The 15,146-nt window shown below is 38.6% G+C and overlaps 2 protein-coding genes across 11 annotated transcripts in view; both read right to left on the bottom strand.

The window, feature by feature from the left end:
- mark2b (MAP/microtubule affinity-regulating kinase 2b) overlaps window positions 1-5,392 on the bottom strand; it is a 45,109-nt gene extending 39,717 nt beyond the window's left edge. For all 9 annotated transcript variants that reach the window (XM_053500651.1, XM_053500733.1, XM_053500955.1 and 6 more), the window contains exon 1: window positions 5,260-5,392. In XM_053500651.1, the coding sequence (XP_053356626.1) occupies window positions 5,260-5,310 (51 nt within the window). In that variant the 5' untranslated portion in view covers window positions 5,311-5,392. The remainder of the gene's footprint in view (window positions 1-5,259) is intronic.
- Window positions 5,393-8,991: 3,599 nt separating this feature from the next.
- Window positions 8,992-15,139, bottom strand: krcp (kelch repeat-containing protein). 2 transcript variants are annotated; one of them, XM_053498237.1, is made up of 13 exons: window positions 14,928-15,139; window positions 13,497-13,655; window positions 13,325-13,397; window positions 13,152-13,211; window positions 12,783-13,050; window positions 12,568-12,699; window positions 12,249-12,436; window positions 11,859-12,055; window positions 11,587-11,678; window positions 11,338-11,392; window positions 11,066-11,163; window positions 9,480-9,574; window positions 8,992-9,323 (listed from the first exon to the last, which is right to left on the bottom strand). In XM_053498237.1, the coding sequence occupies exons 1-13, from the start codon at window positions 14,987-14,989 to the stop codon at window positions 9,198-9,200; spliced, it is 1,605 nt and encodes a 534-aa protein (XP_053354212.1). In that variant the 5' UTR covers window positions 14,990-15,139; the 3' UTR covers window positions 8,992-9,197. The 2 variants fall into 2 exon arrangements, with proteins under 2 accessions (XP_053354212.1, XP_053354219.1); XM_053498244.1 differs by having other exon boundaries at window positions 12,568-12,690.
- Window positions 15,140-15,146: the final 7 nt, after the last annotated feature.

Here is a 15,146-nt window from a genome sequence, read left to right as displayed (position 1 = left end):
CCACCATGATTCATCTTAAATAATGAATACACTGCTACTAAGTTTAATCAGCAAGTACATTTAATAATCCTGAACATGGTCAAATTTTTTGACTGCTACGATTTTTTTTATTTATTTATTTGATTTTGTGCACTGCAACACACCATACTCATAAACTTTTGAATAAGGGCCTTTAACTCTCTATGATCTCGAGACGCACTGCTTCAAGATTAAATTGAGTAATGTGGGAAACGCTTGTAACAGTCAGCAAGTTTCAGAACACAGGAGAGACCCCCAGGACAGAGCAGTCTCACTAACCTCACCAGAGGAAATAACGAGAGAGAGAGACCGTGTTGCAGCAGGGGCGTGGCTAAGTGTCATCTGCTAACAGAGAGAGGCAAGTGAACCCAACAGGTAACACGTCAACTTTTCCACTTACGCGGGTTTTTATTATTTATTTCTGTTTCCTTGTGTTATGACTAAGAGTTAACTATTAAAATGAATGGACTTCATCTCATGGACGTTCCATAAAATTGGATAAAAATGGCTGTTTATTAATAAATGAAAATTTGTTTGTATAAAAAAAAAGCCTATATTGGCAACCCCTGAATACAAGAGAACAAATGGGTGTAAAAGCCACATAAAAACACATACAGAAAATATTAAATAAATTAGGGAATTAGTATTGTATGAAAAAAAATGGTAACAGTACCGATCACGACATTAGTTTATGCTGTCATACTTGCCAGTCTATCAGATATTATCATTTATTGCAGATTGCCAAGGCTAACCAGAAGGTCTATTCGTATAAATTCATAGATGCATTCAGCTTATCAAATTTTGCAACACGGATACTGTACTTGTGCATATCTGGGTGAAGACACAAAAAATAAAATCTTTGTGAGTGTAAAGGTCTGAAATAAACGAGGTGTGGACATGTCTCTTGAAACGCGCATGACGTGCGGTATTTGCATGGAACTGGAGTTTCTGCCCATGCTTAATTTATGAAAATGTATGCGAAGTGCGTAAAACATCATGTGATGGCCATCTTTCAAACTGCTGTACTATGTGAACAATGATTAAAAAGTGTTTAAAGTCTCCACCCAATGTCTCTTTTTTGCAGAATGTGTTATGATCAGCCATGGTTCTTCCTCAAATATCATTGTGATCCCTAGTCACATGACCAAGTACTCCTCAGAAATAATATACAAATTATTTTACCTAAATAAATATTTTAATAATCGATTAAACATTCACCCATTCAAATGGAATTTGATGCACAAGCCTAACACATCTCAAAGAACGAGTTTCAGCCACCAAGTATGATAACGCTACTGCAGTACCCTGACGCATCGTGATCCATCAAATCACGACACATGCAATATGCATCATATCGTGACCTATTTGGCAATATCCAGTCTTATATCTAGGAATGAAACCACACTGTAGTGACAATACGGAGATGAACCTTAAGCGTGTTGATTTAAGATCAGATGACATACAAAGGACGTGAAAAGAAGAGGCGTGAGAAGACGATTAACATCCTGATATTAATCGTCTGTGACTGATGTCTTCAACTTGTTATTTACACCACATGCTAATACGGGATGGCCCAGTGTTTATATTAAGACAACTTAAAACAGCTGGAGGTAAGCTTTTGAAATTTCACCCTTTTCCACAAGCTATTAGCAGAACGGTTGGTGTACAGCACTGTTCTCATGCCCATGAGTGCACACACTCAGACAGAATTCTAGGCTGTTCATACAATACACACCATGTATGATGCCTACACTGCAAGGTGCACTGAGTAGAAAAAAATACAATATGAGACATGGCACCAGCGTTCGTGACTCTCCTGAGTTTGCTCGGTATTACACGTGCATCAGGATAATAAATACTTTATTGTGCACATCAACATGATGTCACAGTTACTGACCAGTAGGTCAAAGAGCAAAACCTCTCGGCTGCACCTCTGTGCTCTCACAGCATGCTGCTTTATTAGTTTGCGCCTGTCTGCACTGGAGATCAGGCTCACATTTACGAGGATGCAAACTAAATGAACTAACTCTGAATGTAAAAACCAAAACCATCACCTTTATCCAATGTGTTTATTTATCATCTTAAGAATACAAATCCCCCCCGACATTTGACATTGTTGCAAAGCAGCTTTACACAATCAAAATAATTATTTAACTTTGTATGAAACGTAAATGTGTCTGAATCAAAATGATAAGATGAAGTCCCTGATGAGCAAGCCGAGGATGACAGCGATGGTGGCAAGGAAAAAACTCCCTGAGATGGTAATAGGAACCCATCCTCATCATACTAATTATATCATACCCCATTAAGTCTGACCAGCTACCCCTGATACAGTGCTGACTGGGAATTACGATTACCAGTACATGACAATCAGGATAACTCAGGAACATTTCACTTTGTAAAATTACATTTTGTTTTCCATTTTGCTGGCCAGGAGACACCATGTGTTGGTCTAGAGCTAGTTTCCACCCATTTATTCTCCTTTCATTTGTTTATCATGGCTGAACATTCATAACACCACTATACACATAACCAAAACTGCTCATTGGGTTTTAATATTAGCAGCAAAACCATAGACATAGAGGCTGACATGTATTGGTTCAAAGTTTCAGGGGTTTTAATCCCAGCTTCTTTTCCTTATGCATGTGATTGAAGCAGCCGTTCAATTTTCCACTGCATTAGCATTTGTGCCCCGGCCATGACTCAATTAATTTACCCTTCACTAAGAAGCTTACCTGCACTTACAACTGTGTTTTTGCTGTTTTTCTTGTATTTGCTGCTCACACAGATTCACATTAGACAAAGACATGACCCACTCAGATTTTTAAATGACAAAACTGAACAGACTTTGGTCGTTTTATCAAGAACATAGCTTTGAATTAGTTTCAGGATGTTTTGTGATGAAAAATACAAAAAATAATCAGCTGTTCAATTATACACTGCTTGGTTAAAAAAGTTGCAATTTCAGAAGACCCTGCATCAAGCAAAGAAAACAAAGGACTGGAATTGGGTTGGTATTAAAGGATAGTACTGAAACATCAACTTTATGAAAAAATCATTGCTAAAAAAAATAAAGAAATCATGAATGATGGCTATTGGACACTAGTTAAACACTTGAAGTCGCATCATTAAAGATGGACAGTAGACATAGCTACTCTATGTTCAATAGTGAAAGTAAGAGCATTTTCATACACACAATGTCATGAGAACTCTCAGGAATGGGACTAAACAGATAAGAAAGAACAGGCCATAAGAAAAACACTTGTTATTTTAATTTAAATGATAATTTAATTAAATGATAAAATTTAAGTCATTTTTTATTACTCTGACTTACATGCTAGCAGTAAGAGAAAATGACAGTTCATCATAAACAAAATCGATCTAGAGGCAAAATGCATGATCCTAATTAGTTAATCCTGTTTATCACCATAGCAGCTGGTAGCCAACGAAATGCCATTAACCCAGGATGTTTAGTGGTGCATAGCTGAAATGTTATCCACGTGTTCAGCACTCGTGAAAAAGCATTCCACCCCGTTTTGATGTCCACCGTAGGGCCAAAAGTTTGTGGACAGCTGACTACCACACCCATATGAGCATCGTTACCACAAACATGAAAGTAGAAGATTGTATAGAAGGTATTTGTATTCTATAGCATTATGATTTCCCTTTGGTGGAACTATGGGGACCAGACACATTGTCATTGCATGACAGTGTGGCTCAGAACAAAGCAAGTTCCATAATGAAATAAAGGTTTGTCATGGGTGGGGTGGAAAAAACCAAGAAGCCAAAATCTAGTGAAAAGGCTTCCTAGAAGATTGGGGAGTTATTACAAGTGCAAAGTAGGACCTAAATCAGGAATGAGCACGGTCAGGTGTCCACATACTTTGGGCCATAATGTTTTTTTTGTTTTTTTTTCCACTCTCTTCAAGTGACCCGAAACTTGATATGGAGAAAACTACAATAATGCATACTTTTCCGGGTGACACTTTATTCTTGTATACTGTACAGTTCTGATCTAGTGAATATAAACTACACTTATCTCCATTATTCTGAACAAAACTACACCAGACGTCACATGTTTTAGATGAATTGCAACGATATTCAGTCAGTTTTTTTTTTTTTTTTTCAGGGTGAGTCATTTTAGCCTGTGATTGAAGCAAAACTGTCCAAATATCTAAACACAGCCAGTTTGATGAGTAAACATAATTCCAGGTTATTTAAAAAAAACAAAACAGGATTTTATAATCACGTTTTGAAAATCTGATCAAGTTTTTTTTTTAATCTGATACTCCAGACGAATTGTGATTACGTCATGATAATTACAGTGGAAGTAAGCAAATCACAAGCATACTTTTCACAGTGAATCAAACGTAAATTCGATGCAAATTTTGTTCCGATTTTTGGGCACGTGTTTAAACTTGCATTCCTCCTACACACAAAAGGCACGTGTGATTCAGGTGTGAACGCTACAACGACAAAATACAGCATGCCAGTCAGAGATGGCTGCCACACTCGTTCAGGGTTCTTACAGAGCCGAGGCTCACCCACGTTTCACTGGCGTGATTAACGCCACTGACTCATCATTCTCACCCTAAACCTCTGAAAGCAGACGCTCAAGACTAGCTTTCGGTGGGAGTGCGATCTTCTTGTGTGGGATTTCAGGAAATAAAAGAGAGGAGAGAGAGAAAGGGAAAAAAAGCCCGCAGCTCTTGTTTCATTAAATCATTGAGCTCAGATACACCATACCTCTCATTAGACACTATTCAGTCAGGCGTATTAACGTTAGCAATCAACACACACAGAAATTCTCCTCCTTCTTCCTGTAGTTCAAACTCCACAGAGGGGGAGGGAAAAAAAGAAGAGCTTTTCAGTTTATGACTGGAGATAAAAATGAGATGAGACAGACACACGTATACAGACTCGCTTTGAGTGATCTGACTCAGGCAGAGGAAGACAGAACGAGCCGGAAAGACTTTGTTTAATAATCGTCTTTAGAAACATGTTGGAAAATATCAGTACTGACACGGCGTCTGATTATCAAATCAGAAAAAAAGGTGCTTTGTCAGTTTTTCATGAACAGATGTTAGCTCCTCAGCATTTTTCTAGTTTGAGTCAATGGAAAGATTTGTACTATATAAATATATACACACACACGAACGGCAGCAGTAGTACAGTATATACATAATTCAATATTGTTGGTCACCCTTGAGTAATAAATGAAGTAAATGTTATATATCTCACCTGTCCAGAGGAATGCTCGATGACTCCTAATCCTTGATTCCGGGTTGACATTTACGAGAGGGGTTTCAGAAACGCGTCCGAGAAAAATAAGAATTTAATCATGTATTTAATATCTGTGTCTGACTTTTTTTTTTTTTTTTTTTTGGATCTGGTTTATCCAGCAGGGGTATGAAAGAGGCAGCTAAAGCTAGCTAGCCACGCAGACACAGATAGCAACAAGTCGAGTCCCACATTAGTTACAACAAGTACGTGTCCATGTCAACCGTGTAGGAGGTTATTTCAACAACGACAAAAACACTTATTAAAACTGTTGCTAGCTGCGTCTAAAATGTTGTTTCTGACAAACAGTTGTGTACACGGTTGGTTTCGTTATCGCAAACTTTACCGAGCTAGTTCAGAGAAATCTAACTAAATGCAGAATGGATAAATATCAATGACAATACTATATATCTGAAACACAAACACATCAACACGCCAGATGGGTTAAAGCACCCATTTTTCTTTTATTAAACGTGTAAAGCTCATATAAAATCTTTTTTCCTTGTACGTGAACTCAAGACTGTCAGGCCGAACTCGGATCAGGTAATGTTAGCTAGCCAGCTAGCTCACCTTAACTTGACAACCGCTGCGGAAACACACACACACACACACACACACACACACACTGACAAACAAACAAATTAGCCCGACCTCAAACTAAGCCAATTCAAACAAAAACAAAAAATACCGTCAAACCTTATAAAGCTAACCAAACCTAATGTGAGACACGAGTGTTGTACCGCGGAATTGAACCAGCTAACCTGAGCACTAGCAACTGTTAGCTAGCCATCCATCCATCCATCCATCCAGCCGGAGGCAGCGTTCACACGGCAAATCCCCCCCAAAAACTCACAGATTCCTCCACAGTCCGCTCAGACCCGACTACAGCAGTCGCTATCCGTCTAAAAGAATACGACGTATAAAATAAAATACGCAGCAGGCTATCTACTGGTCAGGGCGACGTCCAAAGTCGTCAGGTTGTAAAAAACAATCCATTATTCGCACGGTAGAAGTCGCTTTCTTCCTGTAGCGAGTGAGCAGAGCGGCGGGTCAGGCTGCTGGATAAAGTGCGGAATACCGGAACAACGCGAAGCAACATGGCCACCGGCCGCCGCGCACTGGAGGGGCGGAAACATCCCTCAGCTCAGCGCAGCTCCTGTCGCCTCTGACCGGAATAACAACACCGAGCTCAGCGCAGACTGCGCCTGACACCCAGCGTCCCATCGCAATAATATACACCCAGGTGCCATTTTAGCAGGTAAACCTACCTACCTACCTACCTGCCTGCAAAAAATGACATCATGAAATATTCTTGAATCTAGCTATTATTTCTTAAAATATCATTAAAAAGTATATTATGAAGCTTATTTTTAGGAAAATGTTACAAAAATTGCAAGAGAAAAATATCTTGTTCTATTGGAATTTTGGTTCTTTCAATAAATCTTAGACTGTCACAGGATCGCAGGAGGCCTGGAGCTTATCCCAGGAGACTTGGGGCACGAGGCAGGGTACAACCTGGACATGGAGCCAATCCATCGCAGAGCACACACACACACTGGGCAATTTTGGAAATGCCAATTAACCTAATCTGGATGTCATTGGACTGTGGGAGGAAACCAGAGTACCCAGAGGAAACCCACCAAGCACAGGGAGAACATGCAAACTCCACACACACAGACCCTGAGGCAGGAAACGAACTCTCAACCCTGGAGTCGCGAGGCCACAGTGCTAACCACTAAGCCACTGTGCCACTTTTTCAATAAAAACATTTTTCGTAGCAAAATTATTTTCTGTTTCTTCAGAAATAAGCCTAATACGCTTATATTTGGTCTGTTGTAATCTTACTTTAAGAAGGTTTTCATGGGTTTTGCTTGATTCACAAATATTTCACTATGCACAAATATACAGAGTTAGCCAAAAAATGTACTGTATATACACTTCAGGAAAAAAAAATAGTATGATGTGTATTCTAGTAATATTATAAATATCCATCCATCCATTTACAGAAAGAGGACTGCATTGAGAACAGTTACTAGTGTAGTGATGCTGGCATTGTTGATTTCTGTAATGTAGTTGCACTGGTATTAATGATACCAGATACAGTTGCTTGCCGAAGTTGTTTTTTCCTCAACACTTGTTCTTCTTTTTGCCCACACATACACAAGGTGTTAGTTTTCTAGTCCTTCATCTGGGTGTTTCAGCCCACATGACTCCTGTTAGCTGGATATTTTTGGATATAGACATATCAGCCCCAATGATATGGTGGTTAAAACAATATAACACTCCTGAGTATGGGGTATAAGCTTGGGTCAAAAATGATTTACACTCTGGCTAAATTAAATGTCTGTTGGCAGATATATGGTCTGTCTTATCAGTGCTATCCGTTCAAGTGTACTGTCTCCGCAGTCAAATTCAAATTAAATCAAGTTCAAATTTTATGTCACATACACAGTCATACACAGTATAATATGCAGTGAAATGCTTATACGGCCGCTCGTGACTTTTAAACTCTAAATTATCAATAAAAATAGAAATAAAAATAAATTAGGGAATGAAATTGACAAAAATATAGAGAAGATGGAGAGAAGGAGAACAGAATATAAAATATAAAACATGGGATTTAGTAAAGAAATATATATACAAAATATACACAGTGATGACTGTACAAATATGCAAAATATGGAAATGTGCAAAAGTGTGAAAAATAAAATGGATATAAATGACCAGAATGTATGCAGAAATTAAATGACCAGAAGTGTGCAAAATGTAATAAAGTATAAATATCTATAAATGTCCAGGGTGAGTCACTGCTGTGCAGGTGTGAACATGTTACATCAGTTCATTTGGAACTGAAGTGCGAGCAAAAAAAAATATATATATTTGCACGAAAGAAGAGCAGCATGCACTGAGTTTTTTTTTTTTGTGGTCTGAGGGTGGCCTTATATATCTGACTTTGTGTGCACTACAGAGTGTTTTGTCCCGAAGAAGTGTGTATAAATAAAGAGTAGTTCAAGAAAGGTCGGACAAATGTTAGCCATCAAGAAGGACACTCCTGCCCACACACTGTTGACCCTTCCTCAGAACTTTGTTTTGAGGTGTTAAAGCATCCTTCGTAAAGTCCTGATCTCGCCCTGTCATAATTTCATCTGTTTGGTCCCATGAAAGCAGCCCTACAAGGAAAATGATTAGTTTCTGATGAAGTGAAGTGTGTATTCATGGCCTACAGCTCAGACTAAATGAGGGAGTACAAAACCTTGTTGACAAATGTACAGTCCTATCTCTATGTGCATAGAGTCTGCATGTTCTCCCTGTGCTTGGTGGGATTCCTCTGGGTACTCCAGTTTCCTTCCACAGTCCAAAGACATGCAGATTAGGCTAATTGCCCGTAGTGAGTGTGTGTATGTGTGTGCCCTGTGATGGATTGGCACCCTGTCCAGAGTATACCCTGCCTTGTGCCCTAAGCCTTCTGAGATAGGCTCCAGGCTCCGACTGGGATCATCATTCATGGAAATACAGCCTTCTTGATGTTTTCACCATTTAAATGTTTTACTGTGACTTCTGTGTCAATCAGTTTTTACGGCTTCATTCATAAGACGTTTCATCAAAAGTGCCAGTTGGCCTTGAATGTCCCTCATATTTGGAACAGCACACACACACACACACACACACACACAACAATGGTTTAAATTTATAGTAGTCATTTTAATAATAATAAACACATTTAAAAACATAAAAAATAGAGCCTTTTTATTAATGGCCAATTCAGCACAGGCCCTAATGTGAACATCCATTAAAAAATATATGTGAAACTTAAAACAGAAACATGACGTAAAATCTTTGAAACACAAAGACAGCAACATCTATTTAATCTCCAAGTCCCTTCCCCAAAGCACGGAGTCTCATTCACACAGCTCCTTCACTGGCACAGTAATCAAGTCAGAGAAGAAGCTGCCTTCATTGTCCCCTCCTCCAAATATGAGCAATGTTTGAGACTCAGAATCCTGCTCTTGCTCATCAGAGGAACCCTACGGCAACAGAGCACAAGATGCAAGATTTTCATGATTGATTCAGAAAAATTATTTTTAAAGCATGTGTATTCCTGAAAAACAGAACACACATCAGTGCATGCATATTCTTTATAAAAAGCTTTTATCTGTGTAAAAGCAAAATGTGGAAGGTACCTTCACACGTGCTGTTGCCATGGTGATGATGGAGTGCCCAGCTCTTGGTGTTGAGGTCAGCTGACTACATGCCAAAGATGTCCAGCAATTTGTGTCTATCAAACAATGCGTATATATTCACCATGTGCAGGAGAAAAATTACCATTCTCTATTACAATGAGTACAATGAAGCATTAAACAACATATTGATTTATGCTAGTCAAATACATCAGAAACCACAAAACCTTCATTTAAAGATGCATTAGGCTTATTTTTGACCCCCAAAGATTTTGAGTTGATTTTCAGATTTTTTGCGACTGGAAAGGCAACTGAAATGTATTTATTTATTTATTTATTTATTTTTAATATGTGCTTGATATTGGACAAAACCATAAGTAGTAGCAAAGGTGAATTTATGCACATACTATATATGCATAACATAAATTAATAAATAAATCTTAATCTTTTACACTGCTTATCCCGTGTACAGGGTAGGGGTATACCATGAACAGCGTGCCAATTCTCTGCAGGGTATACACACACTAAGGACAATCTGGGAACATCAGAAAGCCTAATCTGCATGTCTTTGGATTGTGGGAGGAAACCGGAGAACCCAGAGTAAAACCCAACACGCATGGGGAGAACATGCAAACTCCATGCACACAGACCCGAGGCAGGAATAGAACCATCGACCCAGGAGTTGCGAGGCCAAGGTGCTAACTACTATGCCATCATGCCACAATATAAATACATAATTAACAAAAAAGATAGCAATCCTATGTGATCTCTACTTGATTTAAAAGTGTTTGGTGCCATTACAGAATGCATTACTGTTTACTTGCAGCCTTTTTTTTTTTTTTTTAGGAAATGTTCTCAAAATTTGCCTGTTAAGACTATTTCAGTAAAAAAAAACAAGAGAGTGGGATTTATCATTTTATACAAATGTATTAATAAATACATTTATTAATAAATAAATAACTATTTTAATAATCCTTTAAACATGCAGCCATTGAAATATTTATGCATTTATTGCATGTAAAATGAAAGCCGAATACAGATATAAACAAGACCAAAACTATGATACGGATGGTAAATTTTAGGGATGCACCGAAATGAAAATTCTGGGCCGAAAACGAAACCGAAATTTTTGGATGCACTTGGCTGAAAACCGATACCGAAACCGAAAATGGCTTCAGTAAAAAACATGTTTAAAACATTTTCTTTTTGTTTGTATTAAAAAAATGTTGCATATTGCAACTTTGCTGTCCTCATCTGAAACTTTGAAGTGCTTCCAAACCGCCGACATACTCCGTGTTTGATGCGTAATGACAGCGCGAACGAGACGGGAGGATGGGAGAGGCGTGGCGACAATTTCGGCTTTTATTTTCGGCGCTTTCTTACGTTTCGGCCGAAACCGATAATGCTATTTCGGCCGAAAATTTTCGGCGGCCGAAATTTCGGTGCATCCCTAGTAAATTTTAAAGTAAACTGGTATAAACATGTACAAAAAAACAAACAAACAAAAAAAAAATAAAAACAAGATACACAAGTTTAAATGAGATGTAAAAGAAACCCAAAAGGCTCTGGATATTAATTTAAATGTTCACCTGTGTTGAAGGTAAACACGTCACTCAAAGCATCGTTTCCATTGTAGCCTCCATGGACCAAGAAACGTGACTCAGACAGAACAGCGCAGCCGTGCCAGCTGTGACAAAAAAGTAAGGTCAAATCTAAGTCTTTGGTTTCAACAAAGATATTCTTTGCCGATGCATTATGGTGCTATTATAAGACCTGTCAGTCAGAGAGGATCACTAAAACACCATCTAGTAAGCAGTAGAGAAAGACACTGATCATTAATGTTACAAGATTCTGTTAGTACCTCCGTGGTGTGGGGGCTGATCCACTCGTCTGCACGGCTGAAAATTCCATAAGGCCTAAAAAAAATATTCACAACAAACATACAAACTGAATATGCTGAACATCCAAATTTTGGACACCTTTACACACTTTACAGATTAATTTTGAGGTTTTTATTTTTCTTTTTTCATTGTAATTTCAGGATTTAATTTCACTATAAGGATCAATATTACAAAAAGCAAATAGAAGAATTTGTAAATACTTTTCTTACACAGATCAAGCATGAACATGTCATTGAAACAGACTGGTGTGTCCCACCCCCCAAAAATAAAGATCTTCTCCTGCACCACACAAGCTGAATGCCTAAATAGGAAAAGAAATCAAAGGGTTAACAGTAATCCAAATTAAAAATAAAAATCAAATGAATGATTTTCAAACCCATAAACTCCTTATTGATGACCCATGAACAAACAGTGGTAAAAGATAACTATTCATCAGCTCCGCACTTTATTGCATCATATTAGACTTCCCAAGCACACTAACCCTGAGCGTGGAGCAGGCTTGTCTCCGTTAACAATAGGCTGATACCAGATGGCCATTTCAGGGTTGAAAATGTAAAGGGAATTACTGCAGCCATCAGGCTGAGGATGGGGAAGAGGGAACACCCCTCCAAACACAAAAAGCTCTCCTCTGAACAGAGTGCAGCTGTGATAGGCCAGAGGAGGAACTTTCCCTTGTGCCTAAAAAAAAAAAAAAAAAAAAACATTAAGTTTTTCCCATCATTCATTCTATTTTCTTATGAACCCATGCATCTCTTTTACAGGGAATCAAATTGTACTTTTTTTTTTATTTTAAATTTAGGGATTTCTAAGATTATTTTGACAAAGAATCACCACTGGCATTTAACACTCAATGTTTTGAAAGTGTAATAACCTCCACCATGGTCCAGCGCCAGCTCTGTGTGTCTAAAATATGAACATCATTGAACCATTTCTTATGCTTCGAGCCGCCAAATACAAAGATCCGCTTTGACTCAGGGTCGTATGTTGCCGTGTGGCCAATCCGAGCCTCGGGTGTAGGGCCTTCTGCCAGAGTTTCAGCAGGGACCCAGGACAAGTCCTCTGGGGGGAAAAAAGAAAAAAAAAGTTACAAATATTTAGGAAAAACAACAACAACAACAACAACAACAACAAAAACACATCCAGACAGATCAATACTGCATGCCTGTGGATGAAATGAAATGAAAGCTCACCTGTACACAGTTTCCAAATAGGATCCTTGCAGAATTGCATTCTGGCCCCTTGTCCTCCAATAAGTATGGCTGTCTGGGGGTCAATTGGACAGAGGGTCTGACCCCACCTCCCGGATGGACCATCTGTTAAAGCTTAAAAGAATATTTAATAAAAAAAATAAATAAAACTTTATGAATATTGAAAGTATTAATAGAATGTTAAAGGACACACTCACCAATCTGTGTGGAAGTTTTAGTTTGTTGTTTTCCTTTAGTTTTGGGGTTTAGAGCGGTACGGGTGGTGCTCGGCTCATCTTTTTGCTGGAACAGCCGTGTTTGTCCTGAGCGAGGATTGCTCTTGCCTTTCCGCTGTGGAGTCACCTTCTCTGAAGAGTTTGGGCAAATATTCTCTTGTCCTTTTGTGTCCTCTCCCTCGTCTTCCTCTCCCTGTGACCGTTTCCTCTTGCCCAGCCCTGCACGAGGTACCACTGTTGTGCTGTTGCACTATTAAAAAATAAAATAACAAATTCACATTAGCTTAAACATGGACATAAAAAACCAATTACTAAACATTAAGAAGGTAAAAGCTCAGGAAAACCTCTCACCTCAGGTGTGTATTCATTTTGTGCAATGCTAAGTGCTGGATCAAGAAACTCACTTTTAATCTGAGAGAGAAAGAGATTTACACACAAAAATTCAGCTTAGATGTGATGTCCAAACAATTAATGTATAAACATTTATCATGCCAATATTGCAAAAGATTACACAGACCACTCACCCCCTCAATGTGAACATTTAGTGTCGCCCCATCACTCCATACACCATCCTCCCCTAACTCCCAAGAAACACATCTAAAGTAGAGGATTTAGTTTGTTATTAGGATTCAACAAAAAAGTACTTTTACATAAAGAAAACACTAAGGCGATTTTAAGGCAAAAAAGTCATCTTACTTGTTGAACGAAGTTAATTTGGTCAGCGTGATCAGCATGTCTCTCTCATCATTAAGCTCGACTGAAACACTACTGCACTTTTCCCATTTTCCTCTAGTAAAGAGTACAATCTGCTGGACACCGCTCTTTACTGCGGATCTGCCCCTACGTCCATGAAGACTGCACACAACAATTAAGAATGAACATGTTAAGTTAGTACCTCAGTAGAGAAGTTCAGGGAGAAAATAGAAAAAAAAACATTTATGCCTATATAAAAAATTTAAGTGTTATTTATTTACTTGGGGTAGTGAACCTGGGACTTGTGATAAAATATTAATTTCGACTAACAAATCAACTTTGGCATAACATTAAACTAATTCATATTTTTTAACTTCTTTTAATTCTTTTTATTCGCCAAGTGACCCACTTCAGATTTATAACATTGCCTATTCGTGTCTAACAGACTTTTTTTTTTTCAAACTACCATAAATGAGGTGTGTTCAAGTTAAACCAGGACTTGTGATGTAATTTCTTGAAAGAAAATGTAAAATGCATTGACATTTACAGAAGACTCCCAGCACAGGATACCGATGAGACTCCTAACCGCAGTAAAACATATGAACAGTGAACACGTTAAGAAGAAAGAAAGAAAACTGTATGTCCTTAAATGATGAGCCTAGCTAGTCTTTCCCATTAACATTCGGCTAGTGGAACACCTGATCCTTGAAAAACGACGGGTATCTTGTTGCCACCTTGCGAAAGAGACATCTGTCTTCGGGAACTGTACACACATTCATTCACCTACACCACATGCATGTTACAGGCACTCAGGTACAATGTTATTGCCACATTCCCCTGTACAGAATTCCCCAGTACAGTCCTGCCCTCACAACAAGCCATTTCTCAATGGCGTTTGGGCCATTAAAGGAGCTCCTGGGAGGCCAGCGTTTTAGACATGAAGCAGGCAGTCTGATCATGAGACAACTTTCTCATGAAAAAAATATAGAGAAATAAAGGGTTATATAGAGAAATAAAGGTGGGTTTTACTTTCAGAACCTTGTTCTGGACAATCAAGTCCCGGTTTAACTTGAACAATGCATATTTCTGTATGCGCTAGTGTGTAGGACATGGTTTTCTAAATACTTCGTATAAAAGCTATAAAAACTTGTGATTTACAAACAGAGGGAGAAATAATGGAATTGGCTTCCAACATGCCTTTTATTTCTGACCCTTACAAGTAAACAAACAGCTCAAGCAGCTGCTGCATAGTGAATTTATTTCTAGTGCTATCCACATACAGAAAGGAAAAAGCTTTAAAACACTCATACAACCATTTAAAGCTGGCACAACATGCAGCAACACTGTCTACTTAATTGCAGTGAAAATAATTATCGTTATAAAGCCCACTGCACAATGCCATATTTACACACATGAACGTGCGGCTGTACTTACTTGGCAATCTCCTGCGGAGGCTCGTCTGCTCCAAAAACCGCGAAAACAGCAAACTCTTCCATCTTTGTCGCTTTCCGTGAATCCACTGATGGATTAAGTGAGATATATATTTTGAAAATGAAAACCGACTCAGCGCTTATGTTTATACCGCCCGAAGAACCGTCAACCGCGGACGCGCATCTCCCGCCAAGTCCAAGTCAAACCTCTGAATGTGGCGCC

Source organism: Clarias gariepinus, chromosome 1, assembly GCF_024256425.1.
Source record: "Clarias gariepinus isolate MV-2021 ecotype Netherlands chromosome 1, CGAR_prim_01v2, whole genome shotgun sequence".
Lineage (NCBI taxonomy): Eukaryota > Metazoa > Chordata > Actinopteri > Siluriformes > Clariidae > Clarias > Clarias gariepinus.
The sequence above is the reverse complement of the archived record's forward strand: the minus strand, read 5'-3'. Positions and strand labels throughout refer to the sequence as shown.

Bases quoted from the DNA above. Each gene is read 5' to 3' on its own strand.
- krcp (XM_053498237.1), bottom strand. From the start codon at position 14,989: ATGGAAGAGTTTGCTGTTTTCGCGGTTTTTGGAGCAGACGAGCCTCCG. The intron at 13,051-13,151 runs GTGAGAGGTTTT...ATTTTTTAATAG, and splicing joins AAAATGAATACACACCTGAG to TGCAACAGCACAACAGTGGT. The intron at 11,679-11,858 runs GTTAGTGTGCTT...TTTCCTATTTAG, and splicing joins AAGCCTGCTCCACGCTCAGG to GCATTCAGCTTGTGTGGTGC.